The sequence below is a fragment of the Centruroides vittatus genome, unplaced genomic scaffold, assembly GCF_030686945.1.
Source record: "Centruroides vittatus isolate TY-2023 unplaced genomic scaffold, ASM3068694v2 contig_3084, whole genome shotgun sequence".
Classification (NCBI taxonomy): domain Eukaryota; kingdom Metazoa; phylum Arthropoda; class Arachnida; order Scorpiones; family Buthidae; genus Centruroides; species Centruroides vittatus.
In genome coordinates this window covers 149,386-169,334 of record NW_027121983.1, presented here as the reverse complement: position 1 = coordinate 169,334, position 19,949 = coordinate 149,386, and the positions used below count along the sequence as shown (strand labels likewise).

The 19,949-nt window shown below is 32.7% G+C and overlaps 2 protein-coding genes across 2 annotated transcripts in view; both read left to right on the top strand.

Annotated features, from left to right (window-relative positions):
• Nucleotides 1-19,949, top strand: part of LOC136973094 (trypsin-3-like) — a 150,697-nt gene that overhangs the window by 29,494 nt on the left and 101,254 nt on the right. The gene's annotated exons all lie outside the window — the stretch shown is intronic.
• Nucleotides 8,453-16,758, top strand: LOC136973067 (CLIP domain-containing serine protease B4-like). Its single transcript, XM_067267755.1, has 7 exons — nt 8,453-8,468; nt 11,204-11,292; nt 11,361-11,419; nt 11,732-11,841; nt 11,999-12,267; nt 12,957-13,096; nt 16,588-16,758. Exons 2-7 carry the CDS (start codon nt 11,205-11,207, stop codon nt 16,756-16,758), a joined length of 837 nt encoding a protein of 278 aa, XP_067123856.1. The 5' UTR covers nt 8,453-8,468; nt 11,204.

Genomic DNA, 19,949 nt, shown 5'->3' with positions numbered 1-19,949 from the left:
GAAACCCTGGAAACTATACTCTGGTATTTTGTCCGACTCGCATGTGGTTCAGTGGAAGGGGAAAACATCACTAAACAGATTCGTATGTGTTTAGTGGTGTTTTCCACTGTTGTAGGTTTCTAAAATTTAATAGAATCATCACAGTTTGGTAATTACATTATTTTTATAATCCGCACGAGTTTCTGCTTTTCCATTTTACACAAATCGTGCAGTTTGTCAAAGACATCAACCACATTTACATCATGTTTAATACCGAAATGTAATTTATAGTTTCATAATCCTCATGACGACTTTCTGAACGATTTTTGTATGCATAATTAATGCCTTAGTTTTCAAAAATAAACAAAACACATTTAACAGAATTTATTGCAATAAGAAAATATACACAGAAATCTTCATATAAACAAACATTTTAAAATAAAAAATATTTGCATATTTTTAACAGGACATTGTTCAGATGTGGCGTGGAAAGATTTGTATGAATTAAATTTACACTTATATTTCGGACCCCTACATTTGATATTTGTACAGTACATCGAAAGAAAGAATGCGTCCAAAATTTCCTTCAGCAATTTCTTACGTAATTATATAATATAATATACATGAACTAAAAATATGTTTTTCCGCACAAACGTATAATTTTCAAGAATTTGAAATTTAAATATAGGAAACGTGATTAAAACCCGGTAGCCTGCCCGTTGTCTCGGCGCGAACACACGACCAAATAACAGATTTAAGTTGTTTTATTCACTCGACAGAAAGACAAAATGTGCAAAAAAACGAGAAATTTTTAAAATCTTTCTCATTTCTTCTGCCGAATGTTAGTGACCGAAACTAAATTCCATTTCATGCCACGGAACCATCGCCAAGGTCTCACTCTTCTTCGTAAGATTTTGTTTTCCCAAGAACCCCGTAATGTCTAGGCCGCATCCAATTACGAGAAAACTTGAATCGCGCTATTTCCATAACACAAATGTCGATAATGGATTCGAAACTTTGTCTAAAACTATTATAACACAATTAGATGATGCATCAGAGGAGCAAATGACTACATGAAAGTCCGTATCTCAAATAACAGCAAACTCGTAAGTAATCAATAAGCAATACTCTATTTTTGGACAGATACTTCCCTTTTGCACAACTTGATACCTGAAAATAAAAAGATTTCACATTAATAATACTCTTGCAATCGTCGAAAATTGGATTTACACTTATCTTTTAGTTGCGACGGCACCGCGTATGTTTAAACTTTAAATATTTGAAAAAAGATGCATGTAGTAAGAAAAATGGTTAATGTTACCCTAGGATCAAAAATGGCGGCCGGGGAAATTTTTCCCTACTTCGGAGACTGCGACGGGGGAAAAAATTTTCCTCTACATTCAAGATGGCCGTGGTTCCGGCCGCAATCTTGAATTTCTCTGCAAACTCCGCGGATTTTGTAACCGAAATAAAGAATAAAAAACAACAAAAAGAGGAGTTTTTTTACTCATTTTTCGATTGTTCGATATTCTGAGTATGATCTCCTCTTTGGGGGTCGACGAAATTTTTCGAATGGTTGACTGTTCTATGTTCGACCACTACTCTTTCTATGTCGTCAATGTGCATATATCCTTTCCAGTCGTCCGTTATTATCGTACTGCCGGAATTCATGTATTTACAAACGATCCAATTCACAGTGTTTTCTGATCTGTCGTTCACCTGACATATAAAGCATTTCTTATCTTCATCGCAATGAATGGAAACGGACTCGGTCGGCTGTATGCTTAATTTTACAGCAAAATTCGACGCGTTATCGATACGGGGAGGCAAAAATAGCTCCGAAAAGTCGTCTTCCATTAACTTGTAGAAATCACGGGAAGTGCATCTCGACCAAAATTCGTCGTTGCAACTAAAATCGGCAAAACTAGTCATTATCGGACAATTGGCAATAAACTAAACGCGGGGAGGTAAGGAGAGGAAAAAAACACGGTCTTTCCTTAATTTCTGATTACTTGGTTCTCTAACTTTTAGGATTAAATTGTAATAAAAGAAATAAAAGTACTTACTTATACTGGAGGAATTAATAATAATAAATATTCACCGACAGCAATTTGTGTGCGAATGAAATATCGTTACGAAAAAAAAAAACACAGCAATTAATCCAATACGCAATTCGTCGCAACACAGCAGTAAACGATTCCAACAGGAAACTAGTCGATTTGCATAAAATTGCCCAGAAATGAACTGAAATCAAGTCGCAGATCATGCATTTGCATTTTCGTTCGTAACACCCCTACGAATTTCCCGCCTATTTTACTCTCGCACGACGTCACAAAAAGGCTCCCTCTACCGTCGCAAATTTACATATTACCGTCTCCGTTTCGAGGTTACAGGATACTCGGAAACGTCGAACGCAGGGTAGAAACCGAACGGAGAAAAAACCCCCACGTCGTCGACGTCTCGACTCTAGGGAAAAATTTTTTCCCTGTCCCAGTCTCCGAAGTAGGGGAAAATTTCCCCAGCCGCCATTTTGGATCCTAAGGTAACATTAACCGAAAAGTTCATAGCGAACATCACACCCAAAGATAAATTTTTCCCAATAATGCAATTGTAACAAATTAATTTATTGTTACTTGTTTTTAATTTTTAAGCATTGTTTCAATTCAATTGTTTTTCTAATAACTACTATAATACAACACCTTAATTTTGCTGAGAATTAGATATTTTAATCACAAACGCTTTCAACCTGATTAACAGGCCATCTTCAGGTCTAAAAAACGATAATGGAACAGAAACTTTCCATGTATAGAATATAAATATTTAAATCAAAATTTTTAGAACAAAAATTTAAAAAATATACAATAGAGACGGAATAAAATATAAAATTAAAATATACAAGAGAATAAATAAAAATAAACTAAAAAATATAATATACATAATAAATCTTCCCATAACTGATTCTAGCATGAGTTTTCAGTGAATTTTTTAATCATGTATTTCCACGCCGACGACAGGCTCTCAGCATCTCTCGCATACAACACCTTAATTTTGCTGAGAATTAGATATTTTAATCACAAACGCTTTCAACCTGATTAACAGGCCATCTTCAGGTCTATTTATATTGTGATAGAATCGGTGACAGAAATAAAGAAATTGAAAGAATATTGCAAGTAGCTCAGGCCCTAGGCTACAAGAAAAGCACCATAGTAGGGTTACTCAAAAAATATGAAAAGAACAATGAGAAACAAGGATTAAATACGGATCACAATAGACGCTTGAAGTTTACGTATAACGGTAATTTGAACAGTATTATGAAAGAAGTGGCTAATAAGAAACAAGCAAGAATGATTTTAAAAAGAGCCCCAAATTTATATAAGATATTGAGAAATGATAAGGATAGAATAAAGACAGAAGAGAAACCAGGGGTCTATAAAGTTCCTTATGAAAACATCCAACTAGATGTTAAGAAAGACTACATCGGCGTCACCAACAGGAGCTTAGGGGTAAGGCTAAAAGAACATCGGTATAACGTAAAAAAAGGATCCAATACCACGGTTTTGTCACAAATGTCGCAAGTCCAAGGTTCGATAGTAAAATGGGACGAGGCAACGATTATAAAACCAGTATCTTCCCCCACTTTATCAATGACAGCGGAGAAGATTGAAATATATAAGAGTAGGCTACGGGAAGGGTGTTTGAATGCGAGAGATGCTGAGAGCCTGTCGTCGGCGTGGAAATACATGATTAAAAAATTCACTGAAAACTCATGCTAGAATCAGTTATGGGAAGATTTATTATGTATATTATATTTTTTAGTTTATTTTTATTTATTCTCTTGTATATTTTAATTTTATATTTTATTCCGTCTCTATTGTATATTTTTTAAATTTTTGTTCTAAAAATTTTGATTTAAATATTTATATTCTATACATGGAAAGTTTCTGTTCCATTATCGTGTTTTAGACCTGAAGATGGCCTGTTAATCAGGTTGAAAGCGTTTGTAATTAAAATATCTAATTCTCAGCAAAATGAAGGTGTTGTATTATAGGGGTTTACTTGCTGAGCACTTTTACTGTTATAGTTATGTTTTTCTAATTACAAGGTTTTAATACAAAATTATTTAAATGTAAAATTAACGTAAATAAATCAAAATATGATTGAAAATATCTAAATATGATTTTACTTTTTAAAAATATTACACAGTTTTCCTGTATCCGAATGCACGCGCTTATACACTAAGTAATAGACAGGCACAGAAGATTCACGTGAAGAAGAAAATGTAGTCTATGTCGGCTCCATGTTTCGAAATAAAAGCTATCGTGTCTCGAAAGGACAATGTTAATGTAATTTGATCTAAAAGAAATTTAAGTGTTATACAATTATGTCCGAGAAAATCTGAAAAGTACTATCATATTTGCAAGTATCGCGAAAAACAGTTACTTTTTTGGTGTGGTCATTTTAATATTTTGATATAATCTAGGTATGTCGTATAGTTTTTAGGAAAAATTAAAAAAAATACTGTAGACTCTCTTTAATCCGTCATGTATCGGATTATTGGATTTTACATGCGTGTATTGTATGTGCTGTACAGTAAAAAACACACTTGGTACAAAAATTAGTGTATCGTATTAATCACGATCGAACTAGCGACCGGCAGTACATGCGTACTCTACATTTGTCTGTCACATACATCGTATTTGTTGACAGTATTTCAAGTAGCAAGTAAGGTTTGATATCACTATATTCCCGCCGCAAGATAAGTGTTAGGGTGGTAACACAAACACAGATCTAAACTAAACTTCCAAACAATAAGGGTACAATAGAATGGAGCTTCTGGCGAAAACATAATGTTCATATAAGCAATACAAAACTCATTACGATTTTCCTTTTACACAAATTATGCTCACAAATTCTATCAGTACGCTTCAAAATAAAAGTTATTATTATTGTCACAAACACACTGTTAAACAGAAACATCGTAAATTACACCAAAATAGTTCATTGCCGCCTCCATCGTTGATGTGTTATGAACAGTTCTCAGTTCTCCCATTAGTCGTAGGTGGGACTGTAATTTCCACCGTAATCGCTTTTATATTGAGGATCGTAGTTATTTCTTCGGTAACCTACAGCAAAAGACGAATATTTACTTGAAATTGCAATGCGATTCTTACGACCTCGACCACGGCCGAACTGACGATAATCACGAGATCCAAAGCCACTGGAGTCGTACCCCCTACTTCGTCTTTTTGAATATTGTCTTTGATTAATGGTGTTTTGTTCAACCTGTCTGCTCCGATTGCCGTCGTATTCCGAACGACTACTATTGTTTCCGAGATTGTAGACATTTTTACTCTTGTGATTACCGTAGCGCCAGCGATTCCGTGTAGCATAATCCCGATTAACCTGGCTTCAAATTTTCATATATTTAGAAACATCGATCAAAAACTTGAGAAGTAGTTGTCCGTTTAAAAATATGATTGTTTTAAAGTCAAAATTTGCTCATTTAGCGAAGAACTTTTAATTTGTACGCAGCTCTCTCGTGTCCGGAACCAGAAAAATTAGTGTTTCGCCATACTTGTGAATCACACAGTACTTTTTAAATTTTTTTTATATTATTGTATAACTCTTAAATTTTCATCACATTAAATCACATTATCCTTTTACAGGTACGTTGGAGACACGAGTGTCTTATTTGTAAATTGAGGCTTTATCGCGCCAATCTTTTATCCCTGTCGATTACACGAACAATATAGTTTTATACATGCTGAAAAAAAAATCTTCATAACTTTTTAATTCCTTTTTATAGCTTACAACCACGTGCATTCAAATACACGAAAACAATGTAATGTTTAGAGACATAAAATTATATTTTTGTAATGTATGATTATAGTGTCAAATTTTATTTTCGTAATGTATGATTATTGTGTAAAATTCTATTTGTACACAAATAAAATTTTAAACAATGTATGATTACGGTGAAAAAATTTTCATGTGTAATATATGATTATTGTGTTAAATTTATTTTTTTTCTTCTACCTGAATTTTATATGTCACGTGAATTTTTATGCAATATATACAGAATGTCCTGCATTCTTAGTTAATCATTTTTGAGTACTTTAACCTAAGATTTAGCTCGTTCTTTTTCTACGCGTGGAAGAACATCGAAACTTACGTATAGGTAAGCTTATCTGTAGTTTAAGCATGTGTATGATCAGTTTGCTTGCTATTAATATATTCAGTGTTGTAACTAAAGCATGTGTCATCAGGACCTTTCCTTTGGTATCAATTAGTAGATTTTGGACAGTCCGAAATGCAGTTTTCAGTTGCAATCATCATCGTAAAATTGTTTAATCTGACAATTCTTGGTTTAACACATCATTACACAAAATACAAACTGCTTAAAACGTTAAAGGAGTAATGCCTGTGCCGGTGTTAGAAACAATGCATCCGCTACTTCAAATTGTCCCAGCGGATATTTAGATGCTTTAATATGTCTGACCATGTGTTATTTGCAAATGTATAGTTATGTGTTATTTGGAAGGTCTATATATGGGAAACGTACCCCTATATGAGGCTTTGGACACGAGAACAATGTCATAAAACTTGACATAAATGTATTACATAGATAAAAATTATCATATGTATTTTAAGAAAACATAAATATTTGATAATGAATATCGTACATAAATTGTAAGCAAATTAACAGTTTAATCTTATTTTCTTTATTTTTGTTTATTTTCAAAAATTTAAATTCTACTATTTATATTAATACAATGGTTCATAATGGAAGATATTATTAACAAAAGAACTCACTTTGTCGCTTTTGTGTATTTTAAAGATCTTTTACATAAACGTATTTTTGTATTTTCCACTTTACCGAAGCACCTGCTACAACACAACTTTTTACATTTGTTTCCTAAATTTTATGATAACAACTTAAGCGAAAATATAAAATAAATGTAGTTGAAATACAATATTAGGAATGCACCTATTTATACTTATTGATAGCGTTTGCTCCTGACAGATTGAGGTAATCCTAATCCTTGACATATGATAACCTATGTAAAAGTGTCCGGGCAGACATATTCTGTTAATTTAATTAATTGAGTGTTCGATTGAATAATTACATTGGGTACGACTATCAAGTTTGTCACTATCGATTGGATCGTGCTACGAAGGCAGTTAACGGAGGAACAATTACAAAGAATGCGTATATGTTAAGAAATAGTGCAATATTCTCCCTAAAATTGCAGTTCAATTCAATAATAATTTAGTTGAGTATAATATACTAATAAACCTATTAATACTTAACTTACAGTTTTAATTAGTATACACACCTGCTTTAAAGCCTTCATACACTAAAGTGTAGTAGTGAATTTCCCAGGAACGACCATTAATAGCTGTTCTCAAAGTCAACGGGTTGTACACACTAGACTGCATGTGTCAAGTTGCTCCCCATTCGAATGAAAGAATAACTATCCCTGTATCTATATCTATATGTATAATCGAGACGAGTTGATAATAATAATAATAATCAGCGCAGAGCCCAAACGGTTAGGAGTTGAAAGTTGAAATTTGGTACACAGTTAGGGTACGTTACGAGGACGCACAATAAGAAGGGATTTTTCGAAATTCTTCCCCACGGGAGAGAGGAACAAGATTAAGTCTTCACACTTCCATTGTTGATGGAAGTGTTAAGTAACAATGGAAGTGTGAACAATGGAAGTGTTAAGAGAAAGCGACATGCAAGATGCAGATGCAGTTTTTTTTAGTTTTTGCGGAAAATCGAAATATTTTTAGACCCGTCTAAAAATTCTCTAATTGGTCTGGAAACAGGGGAACCCAGTTCTTGCATTCTGTTAAAACGAGTAAGGTTGACTATAACGTAATAATCTTAATCTTCGCTATCGTTACTTTTGCCCGAGCATCGCCGGGCCTATCTGCTAATATATATATATATATATTTAACTACAAGCATCTATTTTAAATTATATTAAATTTTTAAAGTGATCTTCCCATAAAAACTCGTTTTTGAAGGAATATTTATTCTCTTGTCAGTAGCGAAGTGAATAATTCTTTGGTGGATTTTTTAAGTTTTTATGATATAATTGACCCGTGTGAAAGCAGTTGCAACTGCATGATTATGAATTCAATCATGTAAGCTAGTTTAAAATTAGGATAAAAATACTAAAAAATTCATAAACCATTTAACAGAACGATGTTAACTTAACGATATACAACGTATATCATTTTGAAGTTTTCGATCTATAACTGCTTAAATAAAATTAAATGCCTGGTTTATATATAAATAAACATATAAAGTTATATACTCATATTTAATATTTAAACTAATAATCCTAGTATAAATTGTCATCCGTATCCTGGAAATTGAAAACAGTATATCACAAAGCTATATTGAAAATCAGTACGAGTTTCTAAATATAATTTTTACGAATAATATTTTCGAAAAATATTGAATTTTTCTTTAGGTAATATTCTTTTTATTTTTTCTGTATATTAAAATTAAGTTATTATCATAATGTATGATGGAATTTATTAATTGCAGACACTTTTAATTATTATGCATATTAGTTTAGAAAAGTCTATTTAAACTCCTTTAATTTTAAACATTTTTTACCATAATCAGAGTTTGTTGATCTGAAATGGAAAAAAATGACAAATTTAAAAATTTTTTTCCCCGATTTCGCTACATAAGGTTATAAAAGAAACATACCACCATTCCTGTTTACATGTACTTGAATCATTCAAACTGAAATCTACATTTGCCGGTAAGATTATTTTTAATCCGGTCAATGACTCGTCATCTCCAGACACTTTACAAACTCCGAAACACCAGTAAATCAACCAACTTAACACGAGAACCATCAGTACTTTCTGATCGATAAACGTACAGGATGGCAAAATGTAATGTGACACCTCTGTGCTGACACTGAAAGAGACGCAATTGATCCTTCTTGTTCGATCAGTTAATCCTCTGAATGTGTACATTACGAGATTTAAATCGAAATAATTTAACACAGCTTCTCCTATCATGGAGCTTGCGCAAGTATAGATAATGTGGGATGCCCTACGAACAGAAAACTACTGCCTTGGTAATGATCCTGATTTTTATACAATGGAACTCTAATGCGTCTGAAAAAAATTTTTTCATATCAAGTGTCTTGTGGCTATCTACTTTTCTGTTTGTGTGGCTCTAAAACATAATTATTGTAAGTTGGAAGATTGTATGGGAGTACAGCATACTTTAAAAGTATGAAACTGATAATGATCAGGTGTTTGAGACATGGCATCGTTATCTAATCAGATCTAATTTTTGCCTGTAGACGTAGCTTTGTAATCGTTCACAGCTTGTCTCTTTCTTAGCACGACTGTCACAGTTTATTTTATATGTTTTTCAGACTATAAACCCATATGCAGAAGATCCTCGATTTTCAGAAGAATTTTTGTTATTTGTGGATTTCAATGTCAAAAATACAAATGATTTCTTGCCTGTGATAAATATGAAAACATTGTGCAGCACAAACAACATAATATGGTTCAGAAAAGTAACGAGACTTCTTCTCTTCCATTTAGTGTATTCTTCTTTGCAGTATACTGCAGTATTCCTCTTCCTGTCGACTGATTTTGCTATCGGTGGAATAAAACTAGTAACGTATCTTTCTATCTGCGGTTCGGTTAAGTAGTTGTTTCGTAGACCTGATTTATCTATCATTGTATTAATAAAACAAAGTTGTATCAATGTGTAGATGAGACTTTATATACTAAATTATTTCTCTCACTACATTCTTCGTAAGTATTGTACTGTACATACCAATGTCTTTTTGGTGCCACTTCAATATAGTTATTCTTCCATTTTTTACAGCTACCAATTCGCGGTTTTCTTTTCCGATTATTCAGAGCTTTTTCTTCCGTATTTAATCGAATAGTTCAGTAGATGCCTGTCTTATGCTATATGAGAAAAGACAAGAGGTTATGAGATATATAATATTAGAAGTAGTTGGCTGTGAGACAATATCCCTTGTCCAAAATTGGCTCAATTACTGACAGTAATGTTTGTGACATTTTGTATATTTGTCACTGAAAACGGTACCCTTTTCTGTATAAGTCATCGTAAAGAATAGGTAACTACTGTGAAATCTGCATAAACTATAAAACTTGATTCGAAACTGAGCACGCTTCAAGGGCTTTTCACTGTTCTGAATTGCATTTTACTGTTCTTAGGTTTGCTGTCATTCACTTCTATGTGTTGTAACGATCTGCTCTGAAATCTTTCGAGACAGAAAGAATTCTGCCTCGTAAGATCGCAATATTAGTGTGTTCCCAGCCTAAATCGTGGAGTTTCGACACTCGTATTTCCAGAATTCTCAGTGTCGAAATCGTTGAAACTACTCAAATGAGTAACAGGCTTTATGGTTATTTATTCCTGTTATAGATTCTACTATGCAAGGTCATGGCCTGGATGATTATGAAAAACAATTACCAAAATATTTATAAATTGTTCATACAAAACAATAGAGTTAAACATAGAAAAACTTCACTATAATTAAAGATTATAAAAATAATTTAACAAACATTTCAACATCTTAACTTTTTATTTGCTACAGAAAAAGCAAAATATAAATTACGTTAATTTCTCAATTAAATAAAAAAATATTCCCATAAAATATAGAATTTATCATTGAATTACCATTATAAAAATCATATAATTATTTCGACACAATAATTACACTCCGACATGCGATTTGATGATGAAAGAAAAATATTTAGGAGCTTAAATAACAGACATTGCAAAGGATTTAAATTCTGTCATAAATAAGTAATGTACAGATTAATATTGTTAAAATAGTAAATATTAATCAATTAGAATTAAAATATCTTAGTTAATTGCAATTACCTTTTACGAAGTTCTTTAAATTTAATTTACTTTGTAATGATGATAAACGAAATGTCTTCAAAATGAAATATAATTTGTGAAATATTTTGACGTAATAAAGATTTCAACAGAAGTTAAAGGTAAAAAACATGTAATTTTAATTTGTTATTCGTATTATTCGTTCTGTTTATCAACTACTGTAGAGAAAAACATGAATATTTATCAAAAGTAAGCCGTGTGGAGACGTGTATTTGTATATTCCTGTTTAGTTGTTAATATAAATTACTGATATTATTTTATTTACGTAATATTGTCAATGTTATGTTACAGAATGTTCAATCAGAATTTAAAAATGATCCTTTTATCGGTTATGATTCTTTGTTGGATTGGAAACACAGAGGAGAGTGAAAATAATTCAAGTGAGTTGAAAATACAGTTTAAATAATCAAAAATAATTATCATTTTTAATCAATAATGATATTTGCAGGAATTGTACGAAGAATGATTGGTGGTAAGCGAGTTGAAATTGAAGATTTTCCATACATGGTAAACTAAATTCTTTCTTAGTTTTGATTTTTTCCGTCATTGGGCACCACTTAATTATCAATTACTAATACTTATAATGGGTTCGGCCAGGCCAACAAAAATTGTGATGAATAATAAGTGAGCGGGCTCAAAATATCTGATGCCACTCCTGGAAATATTTCTCTGGTAATTCCTCCCAAATAAATTTACCCGCAGTGGCGTAGGTTTACGTTTTAACTGCCTCTACATTCTGGCTGTCGAACAAAATTTTAATAATTATATTTTTTACAATAAACTGTATATGAAATAAAGTAAATAACATTTTGATTTTAGATAGCCATTTTCTATCAAAGAAATCAAGGACGCTTTTCTGGCGATTTTCTAGCAACATTCACATTGATAACAACGAGAACTGCACTAGGAGCTGCTCATGTTATAACTAAGTATTCATTGTACAATTTATTATAACGAATGAACAATGCTTTTAAAAATGTAAAGCAATTTAATCTTTTTAATACAATACAAAAATGAAATGTACTTATTTACAATATATTTTACTAAAATATTCTTATGTGCCATTGCAATCTTTATATATTATAGTTTCGCAGTTGAAGGATTGTACGGGACAGTAGGACACAAAGATAAATACTTTGGAAGGAAAGTGTATTTTGCGAAAAAAGTTCAACATCCGAATTTTGTTGAAGACTTATTTCATTATGATGTCGCGCTCTTAATAATAAAAGACGTCGTTTCTAAAGTCGCCCCTTCTGTTCTTCCTTCATTTGTACATCCAATCGCTCTACCGCACAAAAATAGAGATTACCATTTATCTAAGGCATTGATAATTGGATGGGGAAGAACTGGAACAGGTAAGTACACTTTGAATTTTGAGTAATATTTAAAACTATAAAGTATATTTGTGAAAAACACGAAAAAATGTGGAGTTTTATTCATTCTTTGGAGTTCCAAAAGAACTATTATGAAAATATATATACTAACCAGCTATCATTTATTGTCACATCATTACAATGCCGGGATGAAATTTTTAATCATATTTTTAATTTGTTTAAGGTAAAATGTATGCTATCCATTTCAAATTAGTAATGGCTTTCTCCTGTACTTCATAATTTTCCTTTGACAACAAAGTAGTGGAAGAAAACTTTGAATTTAACTAACGCCGCTTTCGGTGAAAACCGGACGTTCTTATATAATTGATTGGGGTCTCATGCCATTTATCTTTCCACATTTGGTCTAGACTTTAATCTATCTAACTCCGTTCTCGAGATTAAAGGACGAAGGACGAAAGACAGAGAATTTGTAGGTCTGCAATTTTCTAATCGCATACCAAGTAGCTTTATATTTGACTTCATTTTCCTATGTATCCTCGAAGTAGTAGTTAAACATGCAACTGTTATTTTTATTGAGCGATTTATTTAATATATTTTTTGAGCAGCTAACAATATATATTATATTTGCACTTTTACTAAAATTGAATTGTATTGCATTATTTGTAAATTTAATAAGGACTATAATTTAATTGTAAATTTCATGTCTGAAGGTATCCATGACACGACACGTTATCTCCACGCGGCTGATGTCAATATCATCAATGTTAACGACACTTCCTTCAAAAATAATCCGAAGTACGAGTCTAAATCACTAATTCTCACACGTGAACGAGGTGTTTCCATAATGACAGTAAGTACAAACCTGTATACATTGTAAAATATTTTTTCGGTTTATAGTTATATTTTCTGTTTTTTTGTCGTCATCCCCTACATTCATGTTTATTTTGATTGATGTAATGATTTTGTGTCGTATGATTGTTTAAAATTTACCGTTATTGCTTGTTATCTTCAGGCCTTTTACGTTGTGTAAATAGTATTTAAAACGTACTGTTAACCAGGAATGTGAATACCTAACAGAATCATAAAATGCAGAGTAGACGATAGAAAATAATTTTAAAAGTAATACTAACATAGAAGCGCGATGGAAACCTTATGTGGATGAATAGAAAACAAAACATATTACGAATTAAAATTATTTTCGTGTAGTTCAGTAGTTTCAATTTTAGTAATTTGAAAGCTTGGACACAGAACAATAGGAACCTAATTCATATATTTATTTTCACGAATTTATTTGAGAGCGCGTAATAGTAATGTCGAAAAAAGGAAAATAAAAGTTATAATAATTGAAATATCGGTAATTATGGGTTAAGAGTACGTCAGTCGGAAATTGCGATTTTTCCGAATAATGCAAGTTTTTATTTTTCAAATCTAAAACAATTGTTAAATCAAACAATAAATTAACGATTTACAAAAGAGTTAGTTTTAATATCTAAAAATTTCCAAAACTGCTTACTTCTTACGATTACAGATAACGGTTAATGTTACCTATGGTGGCAAAATGGCGGCTGGTGTGATTCCAGCAAACAGAATAAAAATGAGGACGCACGTTCTAACCCAGCGTTTCTCAAAGTGGGCGATAACGCTCCCTTGTGGGCGGTGAGTAAATCTGGGGGCGCTGGAGGCAGGGTACTGAATGGTGACCAAAAACAAAAGTTGGGGTCACTGACAGCCGTTTCCTTTCCTCTGTTAAGCTGATAAGAGGAAACGTTGCGTTTAATGGTTTCCAGATGTTGAGAACAATGTATGGTAAGGGCGACGAAGTGTGAGATTCATAGGAAGGTTTTCCTAAGAATATTTCCAATCCTTTCTCACACAAAAAAAAGTGGATTAGAGGGCGTTGTGTATAACTTTATGGAACAAAGGGGGCGGTGGATCGAAAAAGTTTGAGAATCACTGTTCTAACCTAACCTAACCTAATACATTTCCATAATTATTATCAACCAAATTATTAGAATAGGTCAGGTTAAGTTAGAACGTGTGTCCCCACTGTTTCTTCTGTTTGCTGGAATCAGAGACACGATATCAGTAATCATCTTTCTTGCTGTTTTTTCATTTTTACTACTTAAACAGTAATTTTTCTTTTTTCTAGAGTTGAATTTACTAGTCTATTGTTATTGAGATAATTTAATTCAAAAACGCGCTTTTGATCGCAATTTCTGACTGGCGTCTTCTTAACCCATAAGTACCGAAATATATACGAATTCGTTACAGTAAAATTATCACGGTCGTTTTGTGGCTTCCCAGCTATTTTTCTCTTTTGTTTCCCCTTCCTAAAACTCGTTTTTTTCGTCTAGTTCCATTGTGTTCTTTCCTTAGTGGCGTAGCGTGGATGTCAGCTGCCCCCTTAAAATTTTGCCCCCTTAAATAAAATACGGGAATCCTTACAAGTCAGTGCAGACGGTGTTGTCAGTCGCTACAATGAACAAGATGTCATTATTATACATTCAATTAAAGAAAGGAGATTTCCCAGTTCCGTCACAGAATAAGTAATAAAAAATTCCGTGTTTATTTCAATCAGTCCGAATCGTAGGTACGACAAAAATATGAAATAAAATGATTCAAATTTTTACAAGATATTATTTATTGCGAAATAATGCCGCCCTCTAAAAGTGCCGCTCGGGGCGGGCCGCCCCTGCCGCCCCACTACGCTACGCCACTGTCTTTCCCTTTCTGTTGCTACTTCTTTTTTCTGTTTTCATCCTTTAATGGTTTGCCGAGTAACACAAGACATTAACTGTGTTCTCCTAAAGAATAGACTCTCAATTCATCAGGAAGATCCCGACCATCGATTCGTCCAAGTCGGATATATATATGTGAAATAAAATGGGTAGGAGATGATTTTAGTGGAGATTTCACAAGAGAGAGGAAGAGTGCAGATTGAACGATAGAGCATTTCTCCTCACGAGACAACGTGCTCTCTGACTGTTGGTATCGAAATGCTGAGTTGATCGAACTTTCAATTTCTGTTATATTCCGCGATTTAGAAGTCGGGATCAGTAATTACACGAGTAGCGGTAAGAACATGATAGAATCGAAAATTCTGTCTGGAGAAGAGCTAGAAAAAGTAGTAAAAAGTACTTTATAGTAATTCATAGAATTTTTGTTTGTCTATTGAGATCACGTGAAGTCATCACTCTTCTATCCGATTTTGTCACTACCCCGCAGTTTTTTATTAACTATGTCTCGTCTATTCGCTGTTTCGCGGGATAAATTGGATATAGATTCGGAATTTCTCCATTGTCGCAACATTTTGTGTGCCAATAATAACGTCTGAGTTTCGTGCAGTCAAGTGCCTTGAAACTTAGTGGGTCGGTCCTACCAATTAACTGTACTAGTACAGTAAAGCATCGATTATCCGACTCAATTGGCAACTGGAGTTGGTCGGATAACCGAAAAGTATGAAAAAATACATTATTAGTATAGTATATTAGTATATCCCATGTAATTAGTATATCGCTCTTAACCTACTTCGCGTTGAATTTTCATCAGTGTTAAGACTAACAAAATTTTTTAAAAAATAATAACCGTCGCTATTGTATCGTTAATATTATTTTTTTATTTTGCACAAAATAAATACTGTATTGTACTGTATATTGAAAAATATAAAACAATAAATAAATAAATATATATATATTATATATATATATACTCGTGTTACATATTTTACATAAAGTAGGCCTATACATTAAAAAAGAAGTCCAAAATTTTCTTTTGCTTCACAGCTGGCACTCTTTTTTTTTTTTTTTTTTTTTTTTTTTGCCGCTAAATCTCGCACATGGTTAAAAACAGCAATTGTATAGCGTCGTTAAATAAAATTAAGCTTCGTTTAATCGTTTAGATACTGGCCTCCCTTTCATGCTCGAGCCGGTGTTGCCAGCTAAAACACACAAAAACTTAACAAAAGTAATATTAAAGTAGCTAAGACATAGTCAAATACTGTAGCGCCACATCACTAGCGGACATTTGAATTTGCCGACTAGAATGCAGTCGGTTAACCGATGTGACGGTCAATCGGGGGTCAGATAATCGATGCTCTACTGTATGTGTATCTTTAAGCCTTCTATATATATATAGGCCTATATGTAATTACGTTTATTAAAAAATTTATATATATATATATATATATATATATTTTTGTATTCGAGGTATTGATTATTTTAAATAATCACTGCGAACTTATAGTATTTCTTTTGTTGTCTTTTCGTTGTTGTATTGATTTTCCATTACAGTTTCTGTGGTTTGTGCTACAAACATTATTACAGGTAATCTTTATAATTTTAGGGTGATTCTGGTGGTCCTCTTATATCCCGAGAGAATGGCAATACACCCGTACTGATTGGTGTTACAAGTGCAAGTGAGAAGAAACCTGGTGGTGTTAATTTTCACGTCTCAACAATTTACTTTATTGATTTCATAACACACAACAGCGTAGGAGATTTAACATTTGTGTAATTGTAAATAATTTAAAACAATTTACAATCACTTTTTACTTGTAACTACAAATTCTCTCGATTGTCTTTTAAGATGAACCATTTTTTACGAGCACGAAAATCTACATAATTAGGATATCCATGCACTGAAAATCATATTAAATAATTATAAAAACTATACAATTTTTAGTGGCTAGATGTGTGCTTTTAGCTCTAAAATACCATATTCACTAAAAATCTGAATTAATTTATATATAGTATTCGATAAAATTAAATCTACATATATCTTTGCAACATTTTAAGTAATGGTATTCTAGATTTTAAATATTTGGATATTTTTACATGGGCTTGTACAAAGACTAATAAATAAATGTATTTTATAAGAATATTTATAATGTTACAAAGTGTAAATTTTTGAAAATTAAAGGACGGTAATTTAAAGCCATACATTAACCCTTAACTGTTATTGTAAATTTTATATGCGTAACTGGTATCGTGGGGGCTGCGCTGACCCCAAGCAAAATTTATTTCTAGAGAGCAAGTTTCAACAATGTGACAGTTTAAAAGTGCATAAATGCTAAAGAAAACACTCGTTTAGTATAATCAACTCTTTTTTTATTTATATAATTCTTCTTACTTAATTATTATAAGACATCACAAAAATTTTACAACTTTTGGTGTTAGATTTTTTCAATAGGGTAGATTTTTCCTTTTTTCTTTTTTTATTTGTACTGTTATCAAAAGCAACCATATTTCTTATTTCTAAGAAACTAATCTCACAAAAAATGTAACTCTTATAGCCTCTAACTATCATTTATTAAAAGATTACAGGTAACAAAATCACTTCTACTTTTAAGACTCAAGAACATTTTAACGAATTGCATAGTTCAGTCTAGAACGTTATCACATAATATTTTTGTGGTGCTATTCACTTTGCAGATACATTTCAAACAACTGTTGCACTTAGTATCACGTTTAACATCTCTTTTTTCCTATCACATAAATGAGAACGTCTTCTTTTCAGGAGATTTTGACTTGATCTAGCATCTTCAGATGTCGAGGACAGAGGCACTGTTATGTTACAAGCTGACGATAAAAAACGATCAATTTTATCACGCAATTCTTTTGGGTACTTCGAATAATCAGTTTTTCTGTTTATAATGTGTTCTTTAATTAGTGCCATCCCTATTGATTTCATGTATTTCTTTCGTTTCATCTTCTTTTCAGTGTTTGAATCTTTCCATACCTGTATTATTTGTTATACTACTTAAAAGTTGCGACATGTTTGCAAAATAACTGTAAAAATGAAAAAAACATAAAAACACACATCCACAAAAACCTAACGTAACTGATATGGTGGGGTCCGCGCGGCCCCCAGAACGTAGGTACTGTATCTCCGTCCTGGTAAGTGCTACAGCGCCGAACGTCCGACACCCGCTGCGAGTCGCGACATGTTGAGATTACATAAAATGGCAGCTGCACACGATGCTTTGATCCTTAGAAAATCGTAAAGATATGACGCGTGGGGTCAGTGCAGCCCCCAGGAAACCAGTTAAGAGTTAAAATATATTTATTTAACTAAATTTAAAATATTTGTATGTTTTAAAATTTAAAAAAATGCATAAGAAGTTATTCCTACATTCTCACGCTTAAAATTTTCGAAATCTACATGCTGCACATGATAAAGTTAATGTTTAACTTCTTATATACGACATTGAAATTTTCAATCTACAAATTAAACATATGTTTTATTTATAAAATAATATTTCTAGTATAATTTACTATCTATGTTCTAGAAATCGTAAACAGTACTTATTCACACAGTTCAATGTCATATCGACGATTGTAATATAATTTTCGTAAATAATATTGTGTTCCTCTGCCAAAATATTATATTCATACTAGCTTCATTCTCTCTGTTGTATCATTAGGTTGCAATCATGGAAGTGCTTTCTAGATGACATCCAATACTCGAATAAATATAACCCCTGCACATAGGTCATGGGTACACAAACGACAACGGGCTAGCCACGTCGAGTATTTCCGGTTGTCTTCACGTTTGTAACGCAAATAAGAGATAGTTTCCCACAGATATTCCTCCTCGCAAGCATCCCTTATCGGCAGATAGCCTGTCAATAATGTTACCTTAATCTAAACAAAAATTCAGTTTATATTTTGCACGATTCGAGAAATCTGCTTAGTTAAATCTAACTGGAAGTGGACACATTTGGCTGTAAGAATTTATCTCTTACAGTACCTTGCAGATTTTCATAACTCCATTGAACATCATGATGTACTGGCTAAATTTTGGATGACCATTCTCTCCTTATTTTTCCATCAAAAATATACGTTGTCCACCTGAAATTAGTTGTGGCTTGCCCCTGTACATCAGGGCCAAACCACTACTAATTTACTACCCGTACATCAGGGGCAGTTAAAAGCAGCCGCTTGAGATTTTGTCCAGTCGGGACTTAGGGAACTGCGTCCGAAACATAACGTTCGTCTGTCGCTTGACACGACTAAAAACATATTCGAAATAGTTACATAAAAGTTAAAAATTTGGGATGGGATAAGAGGAAGGAGTTTAGCCAGTCAGGGTCAGTAGCTCGCATTTGGGTTCACATCAGACTAATATAAGTTTATTTAAAAAATAATAATTATGAAACAGTAAACACCAAATAAGTTTGTACAAATGTTTTCGTCTTGATAAGGAATGAAGAGCTTAAAATCTATTTTCGTTAATCGTGCTTAAAAAGTGGGATCCATGTGTGATACGTCCCAATAAGTTGACCCCCTCTGGAAAATCCGAATTGCCCGAGCGAAAGACAAAATTGCTTTGCCTCTCTGCCAACCGGTATGCTATGTTTGCATGCAATCCACGACTCACTTCGATCTCAATTTACCCACAATCTTGATTGTAACTGTCGCCAGTCAAACGTCGAGCTGTTCCCACAGGAAATCCGCTTGAGAAGAACCCAGCTATTGCAAGCGATGATAAAATTGACATAACTACGCAATAACTCATGAACACCAACAGAAAAAAATGGAAGTTTTGTTTAGAAACAAATACTTTTTCTTGCCATATATCTAATATCTAATAATAACCAGATCTCTTAGTCCTTTCAAATATCTTTTTTATTTCTTTGTTGATAGCCCGACACGTGTTCTGTAGCCATCTTGTTTTTTCTCGGGCGCGTGGGATTGTGGGATTGA